The sequence below is a fragment of the Lottia gigantea genome (genome assembly GCF_000327385.1).
Source record: "Lottia gigantea unplaced genomic scaffold LOTGIsca_125, whole genome shotgun sequence".
In the NCBI taxonomy this organism is placed as follows: Eukaryota; Metazoa; Mollusca; class Gastropoda; family Lottiidae; genus Lottia; species Lottia gigantea.
In genome coordinates this window covers 334,843-351,397 of record NW_008707332.1, presented here as the reverse complement: position 1 = coordinate 351,397, position 16,555 = coordinate 334,843, and the positions used below count along the sequence as shown (strand labels likewise).

At 33.0% G+C, this 16,555-nt stretch overlaps 1 protein-coding gene across 1 annotated transcript; it reads right to left on the bottom strand.

Moving 5' to 3' along the window:
- Positions 1 to 358: 358 nt before the first annotated feature.
- Positions 359 to 646, bottom strand: LOTGIDRAFT_138367 (hypothetical protein; the record flags this gene model as incomplete). Its single annotated transcript, XM_009048601.1, has 1 exon — positions 359 to 646. A coding segment is annotated over one exon (288 nt), but the record flags the coding sequence as incomplete, so codon positions are not given.
- Positions 647 to 16,555: the final 15,909 nt, after the last annotated feature.

Here is a 16,555-nt window from a genome sequence, read left to right as displayed (position 1 = left end):
CAGGGTAGGTGTAGGAAATTTTCTGATTAAAGAGGAAGTAAGGTACAGGTATCGTTTCCTTGGGCTGTCTTAAACTGCTGACACGGTATGTGGGCACAACAGGGAAGAACACAATTTGGTGTGCTCATAATTTTGAAATATTTACGCATTTCGTGGCAATTTCTTTTGAAGGTAAATATCAACAAAACTAGGAAGTTCGCATTTTAGATCTTATACGATTTCGAAATCTGTAAAACAATCAATATTTTGTTGCAAGTTATGGATGATAACAGGAAGTTCTGCTTAAGGTGTATTCTTGATGATGCTGAAATGTGCTTACTCATGAAAATTAACAATTCTATCCAAGCTAACATTTTTCTCAATTTAAACTATACGTATCATTTTTCAGAAAGAAAATGAGATGTCTGGTTAGTTTGTATTCTGCCGGAAGTGATGAAAGCCCAATCAAGATAATGTATATACTTTTCCGTTGCCAGTTGCAGTTTAACTCTAGGTTTGGTCTACCTTTATTTACAAGCCATTTATTTACCATTGGTTTTGGTTTAGTTTTATTTACCACAAGCCATAGGTTTACCATCGGTTTTGGTCTATTTTTATTTACCTCAAGCCATCGGTTTACCAATGGTTTTGGTCTACATTTATTTACCACAAGTCATTTATTAACCATTGGTTTTGGTCTACATTTATTTACCACAAGTCATTTGTTAACCATTGGTTTTGGTCTACATTTATTTACCACAAGTCATTTGTTAACCATTGGTTTTGGTCTACATTTATTTACCACAAGTCATTTGTTAACATTGGTTTTGGTCTACATTTATTTACCACAAGTCATTTGTTAACCATTGGTTTTGGTCTACATTTATTTACCACAAGTCATTTGTTAACCATTGGTTTTGGTCTACATTTATTTACCACAAGTCATTTGTTAACCATTGGTTTTGGTCTACATTTATTTACCACAAGTCATTTGTTAACCATTGGTTTTGGTCTACATTTATTTACCACAAGTCATTTGTTAACATTGGTTTTGGTCTACATTTATTTACCACAAGTCATTTGTTAACCATTGGTTTTGGTCTACATTTATTTACCACAAGTCATTTGTTAACCATTGGTTTTGGTCTATATTTATTTACCACAAGTCATTTGTTAACCATTTGTTTTGGTCTATTTTCATTTACCACAAGACATTGGCTTACTATTAGTTTTAGTTTATTTTCATTTACCACAAGACATCGGTTTACCATTGATTTTGGTCAATATTTATTTTCCACAAGCTATTGGTATACCAATGGTTTTAGTTTATCTTTATTTACCACAAGCTATTTGTTTACCATTGGTGGTGGATTATTTCTAATCACCACAAGCCATCAGTTGACCTCTGATTTTGGTTTATTTCTGTTTACCACAAGCCATCGGTTGACCTTTGATTTTGGTGTATTTTTATTTACCATAAGCCAAAGATTTAACATTGGTTTTGATTTATTTTTATTTACCATAAGCCATAGATTTACCATTGGTTTTGGAATATCTTTATTTACCACAAACGACCAGGTACAAATTGACATCTGAAAAAAATGTCACACGTCATCTTGATTTATCGAAGTTCGAGTGAAATGTCAAGTTAACTCAGACACCTTATCAAATCAAGAAAAAATTAAGTTTTGAATAATGGGAGAAATGGATGACAATATCTTGAACTTAACGTCCTACGTCCTCTTCCGATGGGTTATTAAATAATTTGAATTAGTTACATTATGAAACCATACATTACATTATGTATAGAATTATCAATTGGCAAGGTTGGCAATTGTTCATAAATGGAGAAATTTAAAAAAAACAAGAACATATGTCCTTTGTAACAACATGTTACAAATCCCGAGACGGGTGGGCGAGAAGTCGGTGTTGTTTCTTCCATGATATATGGTTGACTTTGGTATTAAAACAATACAATGGCAGAAATGACATATTTATTAAAATGACCCTTTGTCGTTACATAGTAACATAAAAATAACATAACAGAGAAAGTTGAAATTTAGCGGTAACATTTAAATGTTACGAAAATCGATTTCGGGGAAGAGTAGGTTTTAGTCTCTCAAATGTAAGGACTTTTGAATAAATCATCTTTGAGTTTGTTTTATGTTCTTACTAGACTAGGTCATTCAGACTAGGCCTTTATACGTCATGTTGCAAATAAAATAACATACGAAAAAAACTTAAATCCTTGTATAACATCTATAGATTATTGAAATAGCATTCTGAACAAACACGGCGCAAATTAATTCTGTCCTTTTTTTATCGGAAGAAATTCGGATATCTTAAATCCACGATTAAAATTATATGGTTTCTGGCTGTTCCCATTTTTTATGTTACGATAAGGCGCTTATTTTCTGTTTTAATATATGTTTTTCTCCTTATCCACAGTCAGATAAACCAAATAACCATGTAGTTTCTAATCTTCTAAATTCTTCCATTTTCAACAAATCTGTCTCAACATTCTGGTCTTATTAAGACATATTTCAATATTAGTATCAACTTTTACTGACGATACCTGCAAATCAAACTAATTTTGTAAAATAGATTGATTGTTGTGAAAAATTGTACTTAGATTTATGTAATTATAACTTGTCAAATAGAACAGAGGCCATATCGGTTGAAAGTAGGTTTGTCTGCAATCTAAAATGGAGTTAGCGAGTGTATTGTGCTTTCAGCGATGCCTAGCACGGGAGGATCTTGATTACACGAATCTATATAGAATGAGTTTAGGTAGCAAATGCACAAGAGTGTTGGTATAAAATTTCCAGATCGACCAACCGGAATTGAATCAGAATCACTAAAATGGAACGAAACTAGCTTTATTTTTATTCAAAAAAAAATCCCTTTAACATTGACGTCACCAAATTTTTCACAAAATGTTATACTTTCGTTTGGTTGTTTGAAATAAAAGTATTTCATAATATTAGTGAAGCTCATCTTTGAGCCGTATGTTACTTCCGGTTGGTGTTTTTTTTTGGTTAGGAATTTATACCAACCCGATTAGACTATTGGGTCACATTGAAATCTAGACAGAATGCATTAAGCATTTAGCCACTGTATTTTTTTTTTAACTCCACTATAAATTCCTGTATAAATGATAAGAAACACCTGATGCCACTGAGCAAATTTGGCATTCCTTTGGTTTGGTAGATATGTTTTAAAGTATTATTTCAGACCTGTACAAGGTTTTACCGAATACTGACAGATTCCACTACAGTGCCATTCTTCTTTTATTCTCTGGAAAGCAGCATTGTTTAACAAAGCAGCAGTTATCAAAACTAAGGATCTTGGAAGAGATTGAAATTTTGTACTTTTGTACAGTGTTCTTGCTATCTGTATAGATTAATCTTTCTGTTAACGCTTGATTTACATAGTGAAGCTGAATTTGCAGGAACCTCGACAAACTAGACAGATAATCATTATACAACTCGGAAGTTATTGTTCCCACACTATATAGGCCCAGATAGAGACAGACAAATACGAAAGGTTAGAAGACAATTTTCAATCCCCTCTTTATTTCCAAGGACGCAAATTCTGACAGCTGTAAGCCTATTCATCAAATATATTAGCTTATAGAGAATGTAAACGTATTAATTAAGAATATAATAAATGGTAAACAGCATAAAGCCATAAAGACACCTTATTGCTGTTAATTTAGACTCAGATATAAAATACGAGAGCCAGACAGTTCATATATACCAATCATTTTTATTACTGACATATCATTTACGGGTCAGAAGTTTTCGCTGTGTAGAGGAATTTTATAGCAATTGTGGTCTTAATTAATCCCTTGTCTAATGTTTATCACGAGTGTAAACAGACCAAGGTTTACCAAAGTTAACAAAATAAACACAGCAAAGTGTAAAGCGTGTAATAAATACCGTCATGTTACAGCTATTCCTAAAAAAATAACCTGTTTTGTTAGCGCAAGATAATATAATTCAGTTCATCACCACTGCAAGAAGTGTACTGAGCATTGGTGCATTGTAGATTGTGCCCAGGTCCATATCCGTAAGAAGGGCAAATGGTATAACGAAAAGGTCAATAGTGTATGATGTTTAGCTGCAGTAATTGAACTGGTCGTGTGGCAGCTAGGGGCCTGATGCCTACCACTTTAAAAAAAAATGAAGCCAAGTCCTAAGTAGTTGATGATTAAAACAATGATGAATTATCACTAATATCTATAGGAATCATGTATCTTGTTTGATAGTAATTGATGAAATTCTGTTCAACATTGTAGCCTTAAAAGATATGGTTCATAACAATGTCGACTCTTCACTTAAATTCTCGGTGAAATGCTGAAAATTAGTGATAAACGTCTGAACATCACCAACATCACCAACACCAATACAGATCACCATATTAAGTACTCAAACATATTTCCCAATTATCATTGGGTATTAACAAAGGTGGTACCCTGCACAATCAGACAATAACAATTAAACATGGCAAAACAACCCACGGAACTTGAGCTATTTTCTCTCGTATTTTATCACTCGTGAACCACTTAAAATATTTCTACATTTCTACATGTCTCCTTGTCCTACACAAAACGCTATACATGTATATCTGAGTGTATTAATGATTTTATAAATTAAAACAAATTCAGGAATAATTTCAAGACCTGTGTCAGTATATATAGCTGTATACATATATGATCGTTAAAATGTTTTATTACCTCCTTGTTGGAATGAAATTACTTACAATTGCCTTACTAATGTCCAATTTGCACATGAAAAATAACTATAGTGCTCTTAACACACCTTAATCTAATTAAAATTATATTTTAATTTCGCTATTATTTTTTTATCCACTGTAATCTCATTGTACTACCAATGCCAGCGTGTCATATAGAACCGGCTTTGGAAATTTTATTGGTCCAGGCATTTGTACTTATAAATGATATATTTTTGTGTATAATATTGATTAAAAAGTATATCTGTTATTTCCAGACATTTGTACTTTAAGAGATGCTTTAGACACAATAGGACCACACGTGAAGCACAAAGGATATCCGACATTCATTTCAAAATAGTAATGTAATGTTCATTGATGGACGTGGAACCATCCCAATTAAAACTCTGACGGCATTGTCATGATTCATAGTAATTGTTAAAAATTATATCTTTCGTCATTCGTATAGTTCAAATAATGACAGCTATAAATGTAGACTTTGATCGCTTCTTAATTACCTTTGTTAGTATCCGAATCGATCTAAATACGGATCACGATCTATAAAGACATTCAATGCAGAAAACCCTTGAAGACTATCTGCAGGAAATGAGTCGGTTTCCACTAAAAGCGAGAGACAATATTATCAAGCAGGTTAACTTTGTGATGTCCTAAATTAGAACTAAAAATCAAGGATCAGTCAAAAAGTATTATTTTATTACTGAATCCACTGGCTGAATATATCGCAATGCAAATATATATATCAATAGAAAGCGAGGGTGTTCTTCTCATTAGTTCATAATTAACTTGTAAGTAGCTATGAAGTAAAGATTCCAATGATCGGTCAGTGACTTGATAAATATTTCCATGGGGAAACTAAGCGTCTTTTTACGGCCGATCACTGATCAGACAGCCAAAGAACAGTTGACAAGTTTAAAATTCCTATTCATATGTTTCCAAAATAGAGAAAAATTTTACATTTTGTATTAAGGCATTTATGAGATAATTCCTTACCATACTTCTTTCAAACTGAGTATAGCTTAATAATTTTTAATGGCAAGATTATCTTGACCTTATGTAGTCGCGTGAGCATAAAAGGAATCTATATTTAGGTCTTTCAATCAGTTTCGGTTGACCAAGAGAATACGACTACTCAGCTGTAAAGGGTGATCAGAAATTCATATTTAACTTTGTAACACATTTCATGCTTTAGAAATACCAGAACAGGTGAACGAAACGGTTCACTAACGTCAAATTATGACCTCAGGGGATTTTAGGTACCAAGTTTTAAATATGGATAATTATAATATTTCTAAACCAAAATATTTTCAAAACATCAATCTTAGAGCGATATAGAAATATTGTTGTCTGCGTACTAATTGTTTCAAGGTTCTGTTTTCAAGAAAAGAAACAACTATATTTTTCTAGTATAACAACTTAGGTTCACAGTTAAGGATCTTTTCTGCCAGCTGGTTCTTGGCCAAATCTCTTGGCATTGATCTTTCCCGGATTTTCCGTACCTGAGTCGACTGGAATTATGAGTGAAGATGACTTATTCAAGGTCACCAGACTTTCACACGCCGATCGAGATCGGAACCAACGCTATAGAACCTCACAAAATATTTCTAATTATAGGGAATATTGGTTGGTTTGGTTGTTTTCCGATATTTTGTGTGTGGATTGAAATTTTAGCAAAAATAACACGTTCAGTGCGACTTTGGTTTGATAAAAATATAAATAATTGCCACGTGTTTCATTTTTAAATTATTTTTTTCTTATAGTAGAAAAAAATTTCAGATGACATCTTGGACAATTTTCTTGAAATTTCTCTGAAGAAAATGTATTTATTTCAAACGAAAATTTCTATCAACGCAAGGTAGTTTTTAGATTATCATTTCTATTTTGAACGAATAAATCATTTAATATAATTTACAATCAACAGATAGAAGACAGTTAATGAAAACCAGATTGGTTAAAAGAACACAACAAGCAACAAGAAGATCTAACATAATCCGATTTCATAAGGCATATTAACCAAAAAAGTGATATACATAACAAAACTACATTTCCACATTAGATATAAAACAGATGGCTTAAAACCTAGTGATATCCAATGTCGAGCTACAAATACATGTACTGTTCACATAGTTCATAATTTTTTTACCATTAAACTTGATGGTGTAAAATGATTTTTTTTCTGTAATTTCATATAACACTGGGTTTTTGATTTTACCCATCTTCAAAGTTTCGAGCTATCTATTACAAACGGACAAAAGGGCTGTAGATATTATGACCCTGTGTTCACAGACTTTCAGTCAATACCTCTGATTGGCTGTATTCTCTTGCGTACAATCCAATCAAATCGCCTCATTTACAAACTTCCATGACTCAAGAAAGATGAGTATTTCATTCGAGGTATAAGTACGAATAATAGCCTGACAGTGTGAGGATGGCCTTGACCTTCCTCTTTGTGTTTAATATTGAGCACTTTTAGACCCATGATACAATTTTTCTTTATCAATTCCCCATTTAGCTTTCATTTTCATTTCGGATCTAAAGTATTTTTTTTCTCTAATGAAACGTTTTGACTTTTGGAAGTTCGTCTGTATGTGCGAAATTAGAAAAAAAGACGCTAGTCATTAGACTAGAAAAATTATGTTGACGACAGAATATCTGTAAAATCCGGACGATGTCTTGTTGAACCTAGCCATATATCCCTATTAAGTGTTCATTGAAATACTTCAATCTCTTATTCTGTAGTTCAAACTGGTAACCCTAAGGGAAATATAGAATAATCGTTCTCTAGACATTTTTAAAGTAGCTATAAAATTACAGCCCTATTAACAAGCACGTCATCTTCATAATTATAAAAAGATAATCTCTTTCCAAAGAAAAACATTCCTTTTAAAACCATGAATATTGCTCGTGGACTTGAACGAAAACATTTAAATGTCGTTACATTAAAAAAAATAATAGTTGATTCTAAGGATTAATTTATCGAAATTGCTTCTAAATCCTTCCGTTTCATAAAAAACGTCCGTTATCGTAATTACATTTTATTGCGCTTAGAAGTTTCTAAAAATAATTGTGACGGTGAAAGAGTCCTAGAGGAATATATGATTTTTTTAAGATACTATCAGGAATTGACCCGAACTGACATTGAAATATATTTCCTTATTTTGTCAATAACATTATTACTGTTGTTTACAAACATTAGTCTCTTTTTTGAAACGAAGTATATAACACAAACGTGCAAATCGTACTAAAGCAAATGGACTTTATTATATATATTTTATATATATTTACTTACATTGTTATACAGTTGTACAATATCTGAAGATCTGACGTTATAATATGATTCGGTTGTACAATATCTGAGGATCTGACGTTATAATATGATTCAGTTGAACAATATCTGAGGATCTGACGTTATAATAATTATGATTCAATTATACAATACCTGAGGTTCTGACGTTATAATATGATTCAGTTGAACAATATCTGAGGATCTGGCGTTATAATAATTATGATTCAATTATACAATACCTGAGGTTCTGACGTTATAATATGATTCAGTTGAACAATATCTGAGGATCTGACGTTATAATATGATTCAATTATACAATATCTGAGGATCTGACGTTATAATATGATTCAATTATACAATATCTGAGGATATGGCGTTATAATATGATTCAATTATACAATATCTGAGGATCTGACGTTATAATATGATTCAATGATACAATATCTGAGGATCTGATGTTATAATATGATTCAATGATACAATATCTGAAGATCTGACGTTATAATATGATTCAATTATACAATATCTGAGGATCTGACGTTATAATATGATTCAATGATACAATATCTGAGGATCTGACGTTATAATATGATTCAATGATACAATGATATATCTGAGGATCTGACGTTATAATAATTATGATTCAATTATACAATACATGAGGATCTGACGTTATAATAATTATGATTCAATTATACAATACCTGAGGTTCTGACGTTATAATATGATTCAGTTGAACAATATCTGAGGATCTGACGTTATAATATGATTCATTTATACAATATCTGAGGATCTGACGTTATAATATGATTCAATGATACAATATCTGAAGATCTGACGTTATAATATGATTCAGTTGAACAATATCTGAGGATCTGACGTTATAATATGATTCAATGATACAATAATATATCTGAGGTTCTGACGTTATAATATGATTCAATTATACAATATCTGAGGATATGACGTTATAATATGATTCAATTATACAATATCTGAGGATATGACGTTATAATATGATTCAATTATACAATATCTGAGGTTCTGACGTTATAATATGATTCAATAATACAATAATATATCTGAGGTTCTGACGTTATAATATGGCGTTACCCGTCATCATGATCCTCATAGTGCGGAAAAGTAGGACGTTCAATTCGATTTTTTTACGATATGATTCAGTAATACAACATCTGAGGTTGTAATATAATTCAGTTGTACAACATCTAAGGTTATTCAGTTATACATCTGATATTGTAATATGATTCAGCTCGGACAAGTCTTTCAAAAACGGTGTTTTCAGCATTGGAATAACATCAAAATGAACATGTTTAACCATACCTAAGCTCAACCTACTTTCCTTTAAGATTCTATTTTGTCTTTATGTTAAGTTATCCAAGAGTGGTACAACTTCAAATTGCTGATAATAGACCATGGTTTTCTTCGAACACACAAATTATTTCTTAAAACCATCAAACAAAAAAATGAACTTTTGTTGCATTATTAAATTAAACAACATCTGGCATTACAATATGATTCAGTTATAAAACATCTAATGTTGTAATATGATTCACTAAAACGAGACATACATGATATTAATGATTGAAACAATTGTAACGTGATAGATGAAGAAACTGAATCAGTAACATGATTAGCCTATTCAGCTGATTATATTTGATTCTGTGTCATTAATAGACAACAACATCGTTTCAATTTCAATTGACATGTCACACCGTCATTTGCTCTAAACTGATATATTTGATTAACGGAAGTATCTATTATCCTTACACTAAGGGTTATTATCAACAAACTTTATATAGTACACAACAATTCAATAAAATACAGTTAACTGGCTTTTCATCATTTTATATCGATCTGATACTGATCAAGTGTCATAAAAAGTTAAGGAACTTAAAGACGTCCACCTTCAATTAGTCGCTTCACATTCTAATGGCTCAAGTTATATTAGGTTTTCACCATGATCCCGAAACGTTTTGCGAGTATTGTGGGATTTTGGCCATTTTCGTCTCCATATCCAAGTTTTGTTCGGTTGTGCTTAAGTTTTCTTATGGTTTATCACTCTATCCATGACAGACCGTTTGGGCGATGAAGCGGCTCCTCAAAGATTCGGGCCGCAGTCTACCAGGGATGCATGTATATTACTTCCCGGTCTGATGCATTCCGATGGGATCTCACACGTTGTTAACGTCTTCATCAAGGTCTGATACGTCTGTCAAGGCCTCCCACGGATCAAACGTGGAAGTCGGGGAGCTTGGAGCACGAGTGTATTCATGGTAACATTGCAAACATACTTCTACGAGTAAACGTTTGCACTATGTGAAAGGCCGGAGCATTATGGTAGGTTGCGTTTTGCTACGGTCTGACACGGTGCACGTATTGTCACGTTTTGTAGCGTTTACCCATTTTTTGATAGGGCCTATTACATTTCTCAAGAGCATCGCGGCTGATGTGGCTGTCGTGGCAAATTTTTAACAGAGTTCTGACCGACCAGCATCCGCGACCATTACGGCTTGTCACATTTGCCTATCCCACACCCGCGTTGGCTCACTTTTATCTGGTTTTCCCCACGATGACCTGAACCGTGATTAACGTGGCCGTCGGGAACATAATGTAAACCTAACATTAGTAAGAAATCCCCTCATGCCATTTCTTACGTAAAATTGTAACTTGAGATACTAACTAAGTGTAGTAATTGTTTCTTAAAAACAATATGATCATCATGTTTTAGTTTAATGACCAAATTGGAACAATATTGTTGCAATCACAAAAACATGTCGAGTTGCAATTAATAACAATTAGATTAGAATTTCGTATCTTCTTTTTTTTCATATCTTTTATTCTACAATGCTGTTATTTTTAACCAATCAAAGTGTGTCACGTGAAACTCGTTTCTTGAAAAGATAAGGAATTGTGGGAAACCCAAAGAGGCTGTCATATTGCTCTACTTCAGGTTTCGATATCCCACAATTCCTTATTTTATTAAGAAACGGGTTCTACATGACAAGTTTTTATTAGTTAAAAATAACAGTATTGGGACAGAAAACTTGTGAGATTATTTTACCATGGAGACTAAAAAATATCAAAAACGAACTGATAGAATTGTAATCTTATTTTAATCAGATTGATCGATTTACATAACACTATAGGTTTTATTTTTACCTCCCTACGTTGTTATATTGAACAGTAATGGTGGGTATGTCGCCAGGCAGCGTGTGCTTACTGTTTTAGACTGCTGATTATAACTCATTATGAAATACTTCTTCATTTATGATTGATATACTTCCTCATGTGAAAAGTTCATTGACTGCTACCAAAGAATTGACAATATAATATTTTGGGTTTTGGATTACGTTTTGCGGTTTTTATTTCACTTTTACAATGCACATGTACTGGTATTGAATATTCAGATTTGAGTCTTAAAGATATGCCGAACTGGGTGTTAATTACTAATTAAAGTTAAAACAATGTAGCGATAACATAGACCTAGAATATTATTTATAAGTTTATCAAACAGGCGAAGATAGTGGTTAGATAATTAGCTTGTAGGGATTGGCATCAACTCCCTTTGGACATAAAAGCCAACTTGTAACCACGCCGACGTTTTCAACATGTCCAATACCAGTACAGCTAGGTTGAATGTTTATCATCTTAATCTTCAATTCCACCATTTGTCGAACATCAAGATTCATTCATAGATCAAAGACAAACATGTATACAAATTAAAGGGATTCTCCATCAGTTCGAACATCGTTTCTTAGTCTCACAAACGGGATTTTTATTATAGCTAAGCTAATCTGTGATAATAGTGTTTACAGCTCACCGTCATATCTACGTTTAACAGTTAAAATGACGACTCGTCTCTTCGTGAAAAGAAAAGCCTGTATATAAATAGAAAGTGAAAATCCTATTTTGAGGTATATTGAAGGGATTATGCGATTTTTTGTAAACTTATAGAACTTCTGCACACTATTTACAGACTATCTAAGACTTTTGACAGGTTATTGACCTTTTGACCTATGATGATTATGTTTCAAGACTCCTATCATCAATTCATTCATTTGGTATTGCCAGACGATGTCAGCGTTAGACTGAAAACTTGATGGATTTAATTGTGTATGGAATTTTAATTCAGTTTCTTAGATGACAAGTATATTTCTAGAATCTTAGTAACAATACCGACTGGTTGAGGTTTGTCAGTTTACAAGTTGCCTGGAATGTTTAAACGAACAGATGCGCCATTTTGAGGGGTCGATTTGAGTCTTGAATAAATGTAAATAGTCTTCAGAAGAACTAGAAATGTACGAAAATCGCATTATTTCTTCAGAAAAATAGCCCATACTTAGAATTTATTTTCCTATTTCTACCGACATATAGGTTTGAAAGCTCAAATTTGGACAGTGAGCTGTGAACACTATTACTGATTACTGAAAAGGTCGAATCTCAAGTGGGATATCAAAATCTTTTCAGTGACGGAGCCAAAGGCAGCTTAGCAACATCATTGGAACAATGTGTTAACTCGGATGGAGACTACGTGGAGAAATATAAGAAAACCATCGACCTGCTTTAAATCTTTCAAAGTAAGAACTTTTCAGCCAGCCCTCAGAGTTAAATTAGAAAAAAACTAATTTGCAGTGTTTATTTTTAGGTCATCACCAACAACATAAAACGTTGCAGAAATTAGACGCCTTTCAGCAGTGCGTTCAAAGCTTTCAATATAGGTTCAGTCAATCAGAATTTGATATGACGAAATGCACAAGACTATCATTAAATTGATAAATGTCTTTAAAGAAATTACTTTGATCGGCTTTGATGACTTTTAGTTTATTTATAGGGAAGTGGTAGGTAACCATATTGAAATAGATCTACTTGTCTAATGAAGTGAGTATTGAGGGAACGTTTTCCTGGCTATGGTATTCACTTATGCAATCCAGTTGAAGGAACAATATTGTTTCTACATTGGACAATTATTAGGAAATAAAATGCACCTGACTGGGTTAATGAAGACAGCTGGAAACGCCATGAAGTGTGCAATGAAAGAAATTAATGCCAGTGTATTAGTGTACATTTAGTCATTTTCTATTTCCTATCGTAGAACTATCTTGAGCATGCACAGCCTCCAGCACATGGGCATCGATTTATTGTCCCATCAGACCGACAAGGCGCTTTTGTTTCTTGTCATCCCCTCCAACCTGCGTATGGGTATTGGGTTCCAAACCGGTTGGAAAGTTCCAAATATATCTCGGAGTAGAACTCGGACTCACAGATAAAGGCGGCTATTTACTAACTACCTATACGCCATGTTTTGGTTGTTTTATAATGGGTTAATATCCAAGATACCATAGGCTACCGGTAGCAATAATCAGTAAAAACCAGAGGCCACAGGAAGACTTAGTGTTCAATCTTATTAAGAATGGAATTATATTTAAATCCACTTCTACCTTACTACTTAACAGTAGATCTAATTCTACCTTCGGGCTTTAGATGATTTAAACATTTTTATATGGATTTATGTAACCAGCATTTCCTTTACAAATCTACATTTAATCACATTTCTATTTGGATATTTTGTCTTTAATACTTGAAGTCCACGAGGGAAGATTTGAAAAGACACCAGCATTTTCCTTGGTAAAATAGAAAGATCAAGTGAATTGATAAAACGCGTTGATGAGACGATGAAACTACATTACATAGCCGACAACAATAACACCAAACAAGTGAATAACATTTACAGGCATCGTATATCAAGAGAATTATCCGTAGTATTCATTTTATTTTGCGATAAAAAAAAATACTTTCTAATATTCTGGAAAGTTCAAGCCGACAACAACATCTCTGCTAGACGTAGACCATGACCAAACAACGGAATCTGCGAAACTGCTTTTTTACGTGTTTTCTTTTTAATAGTCGTCGCCTCTGTCTGTCCACAATTGTTTGTGGACACGATATAGAGCTGGATTCTTGATGGATTTTGACGAAATTTGCTGTGAGTGTTTGTAATCACCCAAGGATGAACCCTATTAATAATCAGGCAATTGTTCTTGAATTGTAAGCTGTAAAAAAACGCATGAAATATGAAAATTTCACTCTCAAAAACATTCATTTACTGATAACTCTTGTCAATCTCCTGGACAAATGTGCCATTACAAATGTGGGCATAATACAACATTGCTATTTTCAGTCCTTTGGTCTAAAAGGCAAAGCCAAAAATTTGACAATTCGAAGAAATTTGACATCAGCCATATTTCGGCCATTTTGACAATTTCCAGAAATTCTTATGTGTTTTTAAACTAATGCAATTTTCTTGTATTCAGAGAATATCAATCTGGATTTACCCTGAAAATTTTAACTTTCTTGTCTACATACTTATAACCAATAAACAGGTCGCTGATGATGATTACACATTGCATGTATATCATTTCATTTTGATCTTTTCATTGTCCAATGAAGAATCAATTGGGCCTTTGACTACATTCCATTTATCTTTAATTAAATCTAATAATGATTCAAATAATTCCAGTAATTGGCTTTGTCTAGCTAGATGTTTGAAGATTGATCATCTACCTGGATCATTAAATAAATTATTTTAAACTTTGTATGTCTGATAAATTCTTGACATTTCAGTCAATATATAAAAGGATCTCGTAATTTTATAACCGAATTCAAAATGAAGTAGGTGATAATTGTTAAACTAGTTAAAAACTCTGGTTTGTATTGTTAATATTCTTCAAATAGCCTTCAATAAACCAATAAGGCTTTGACTTGAACACATTGAAATGCTAGTTTAATGGGCTTTGTCACGTTAAAGATAATAATAGGTTTTCTGACCTCTGTGTATATGTATCAGGTTAACTTACAGTTTTTAAATACACCATTCTGACTTCCCGTCTGACTTCCTACCACCAACAAAACATCATTTGACTTGTCAAACTATCCATCCAGCTTGTTCTTCAATTGCGAGCGTCGGACTTGAAAACGGATTTGTGCGAATAAAAACTGTCCACCGACGCACATTCTGAAGTCAGAAAACACCTTCACTGTTTTAAATAAACGTGTATGGTCTGTAATATTGTAAAATGATGAAGTAACAAAGACGACATGCAAAAACCTGAAACCATCGAAAACCAAATTAATATGTAACGACATGATGACTGTAAGATGTTAAGTATAATTACTAATTATTTAATTCTGAATGCTATATTTTCAAGCCATAGAGTCGTCCGAATATTAGAGTGATTAGTGGAAGCACAAGTCCAACTAGCTGTATCTATATTTCTAATTGGATATCAGACATTGTAGCAATGTTCACAATAACTCGGCAGTTCGGACTATTACCTCGCAGATATCTTTTTTACCAGCAATAGGACGTCTGAATTGCCTTTTGAAAAGTGATCCGGATAGCGAAACTGATTCAATCATTCATCTGTTTAAGCAAATACTAAACGATAATATTCATTTAAATATGGTATAAAAATCGATAGTGAAATGTATGACAACTTTAGTACGAAGCTTATCTGACACTTCCTGTTTTGTGTACTTATTTGACCATTTCGCATTCATTGTATAATTGGAAGAATTGCTAGCTTACCAGCTGTCTAGTCTTGTAATGTACTTATCTACGTTAAGTATATTAAATACCAACAGGCCTATTCATCCTTCTGTATTTAATTACTACTAAAGTAGTTTTAAACTAAACCATAAACGAGCAAGTCTTTAATCTTTAATGGATTTTTAACGACCACCATTTCTGTTGGTACCAATTGCTATGCATATAAATTGAAAAACAAAAAACCACAAATCACATTTTTACTGCAGATATGTGTCCATTTACATTACAGTAAACTCAAGTCGTAATTATCAATTTCTCTGAATAATGATGAAATTCCGCGGGAAAAGGTGAAGGTCGCTTGTGAGGCATGCGATGTAAAAAGCATTCTCGGAACGGTTACCGTTTAGACTACACTAATTTATTGAGTCCGTTCTCAGAACCGTTCTTAGACCACATCACCAAGGTGAGCCAGAATTGGAACGGTTCTCAGAACGCTCAAAATTACACAAAATTCACCTGTTCCGTTCTCAGAACCGTTCTGAGTACGGATAACTGTTAATATATAGAGTGAACGTTTGTCGAATTCTGCTATTTGCTAGATTCTTATTATGTGTGCAACTTTGATCCCCATGGTTCATTGCGCTTTTAAAAATGGGAAACCAACCATGTACACTCTGAATCTTAACGGTCACTAAGTCCATTCTGTATCAATCTCTTGCAAATATATCAAGCGTTAAAAAAAGTTTAAAACGGTTATGCTATCCATGAGGGCTGTGAACAACAACAAAATGTAGGCGGTGTCATATTCTATCGAAACTCATAAACAACATAAAATAGAAATGAAATTTTTCAATTGTTACTAGAAGTTTCTTTCTTTAAGTCAACACTTTTCAAAGCTGAGTTCGATTTATTTGGATTCCAAATTATAATGATTAGCGGAAATAGATACACCGACTCACAACTGCCACAAT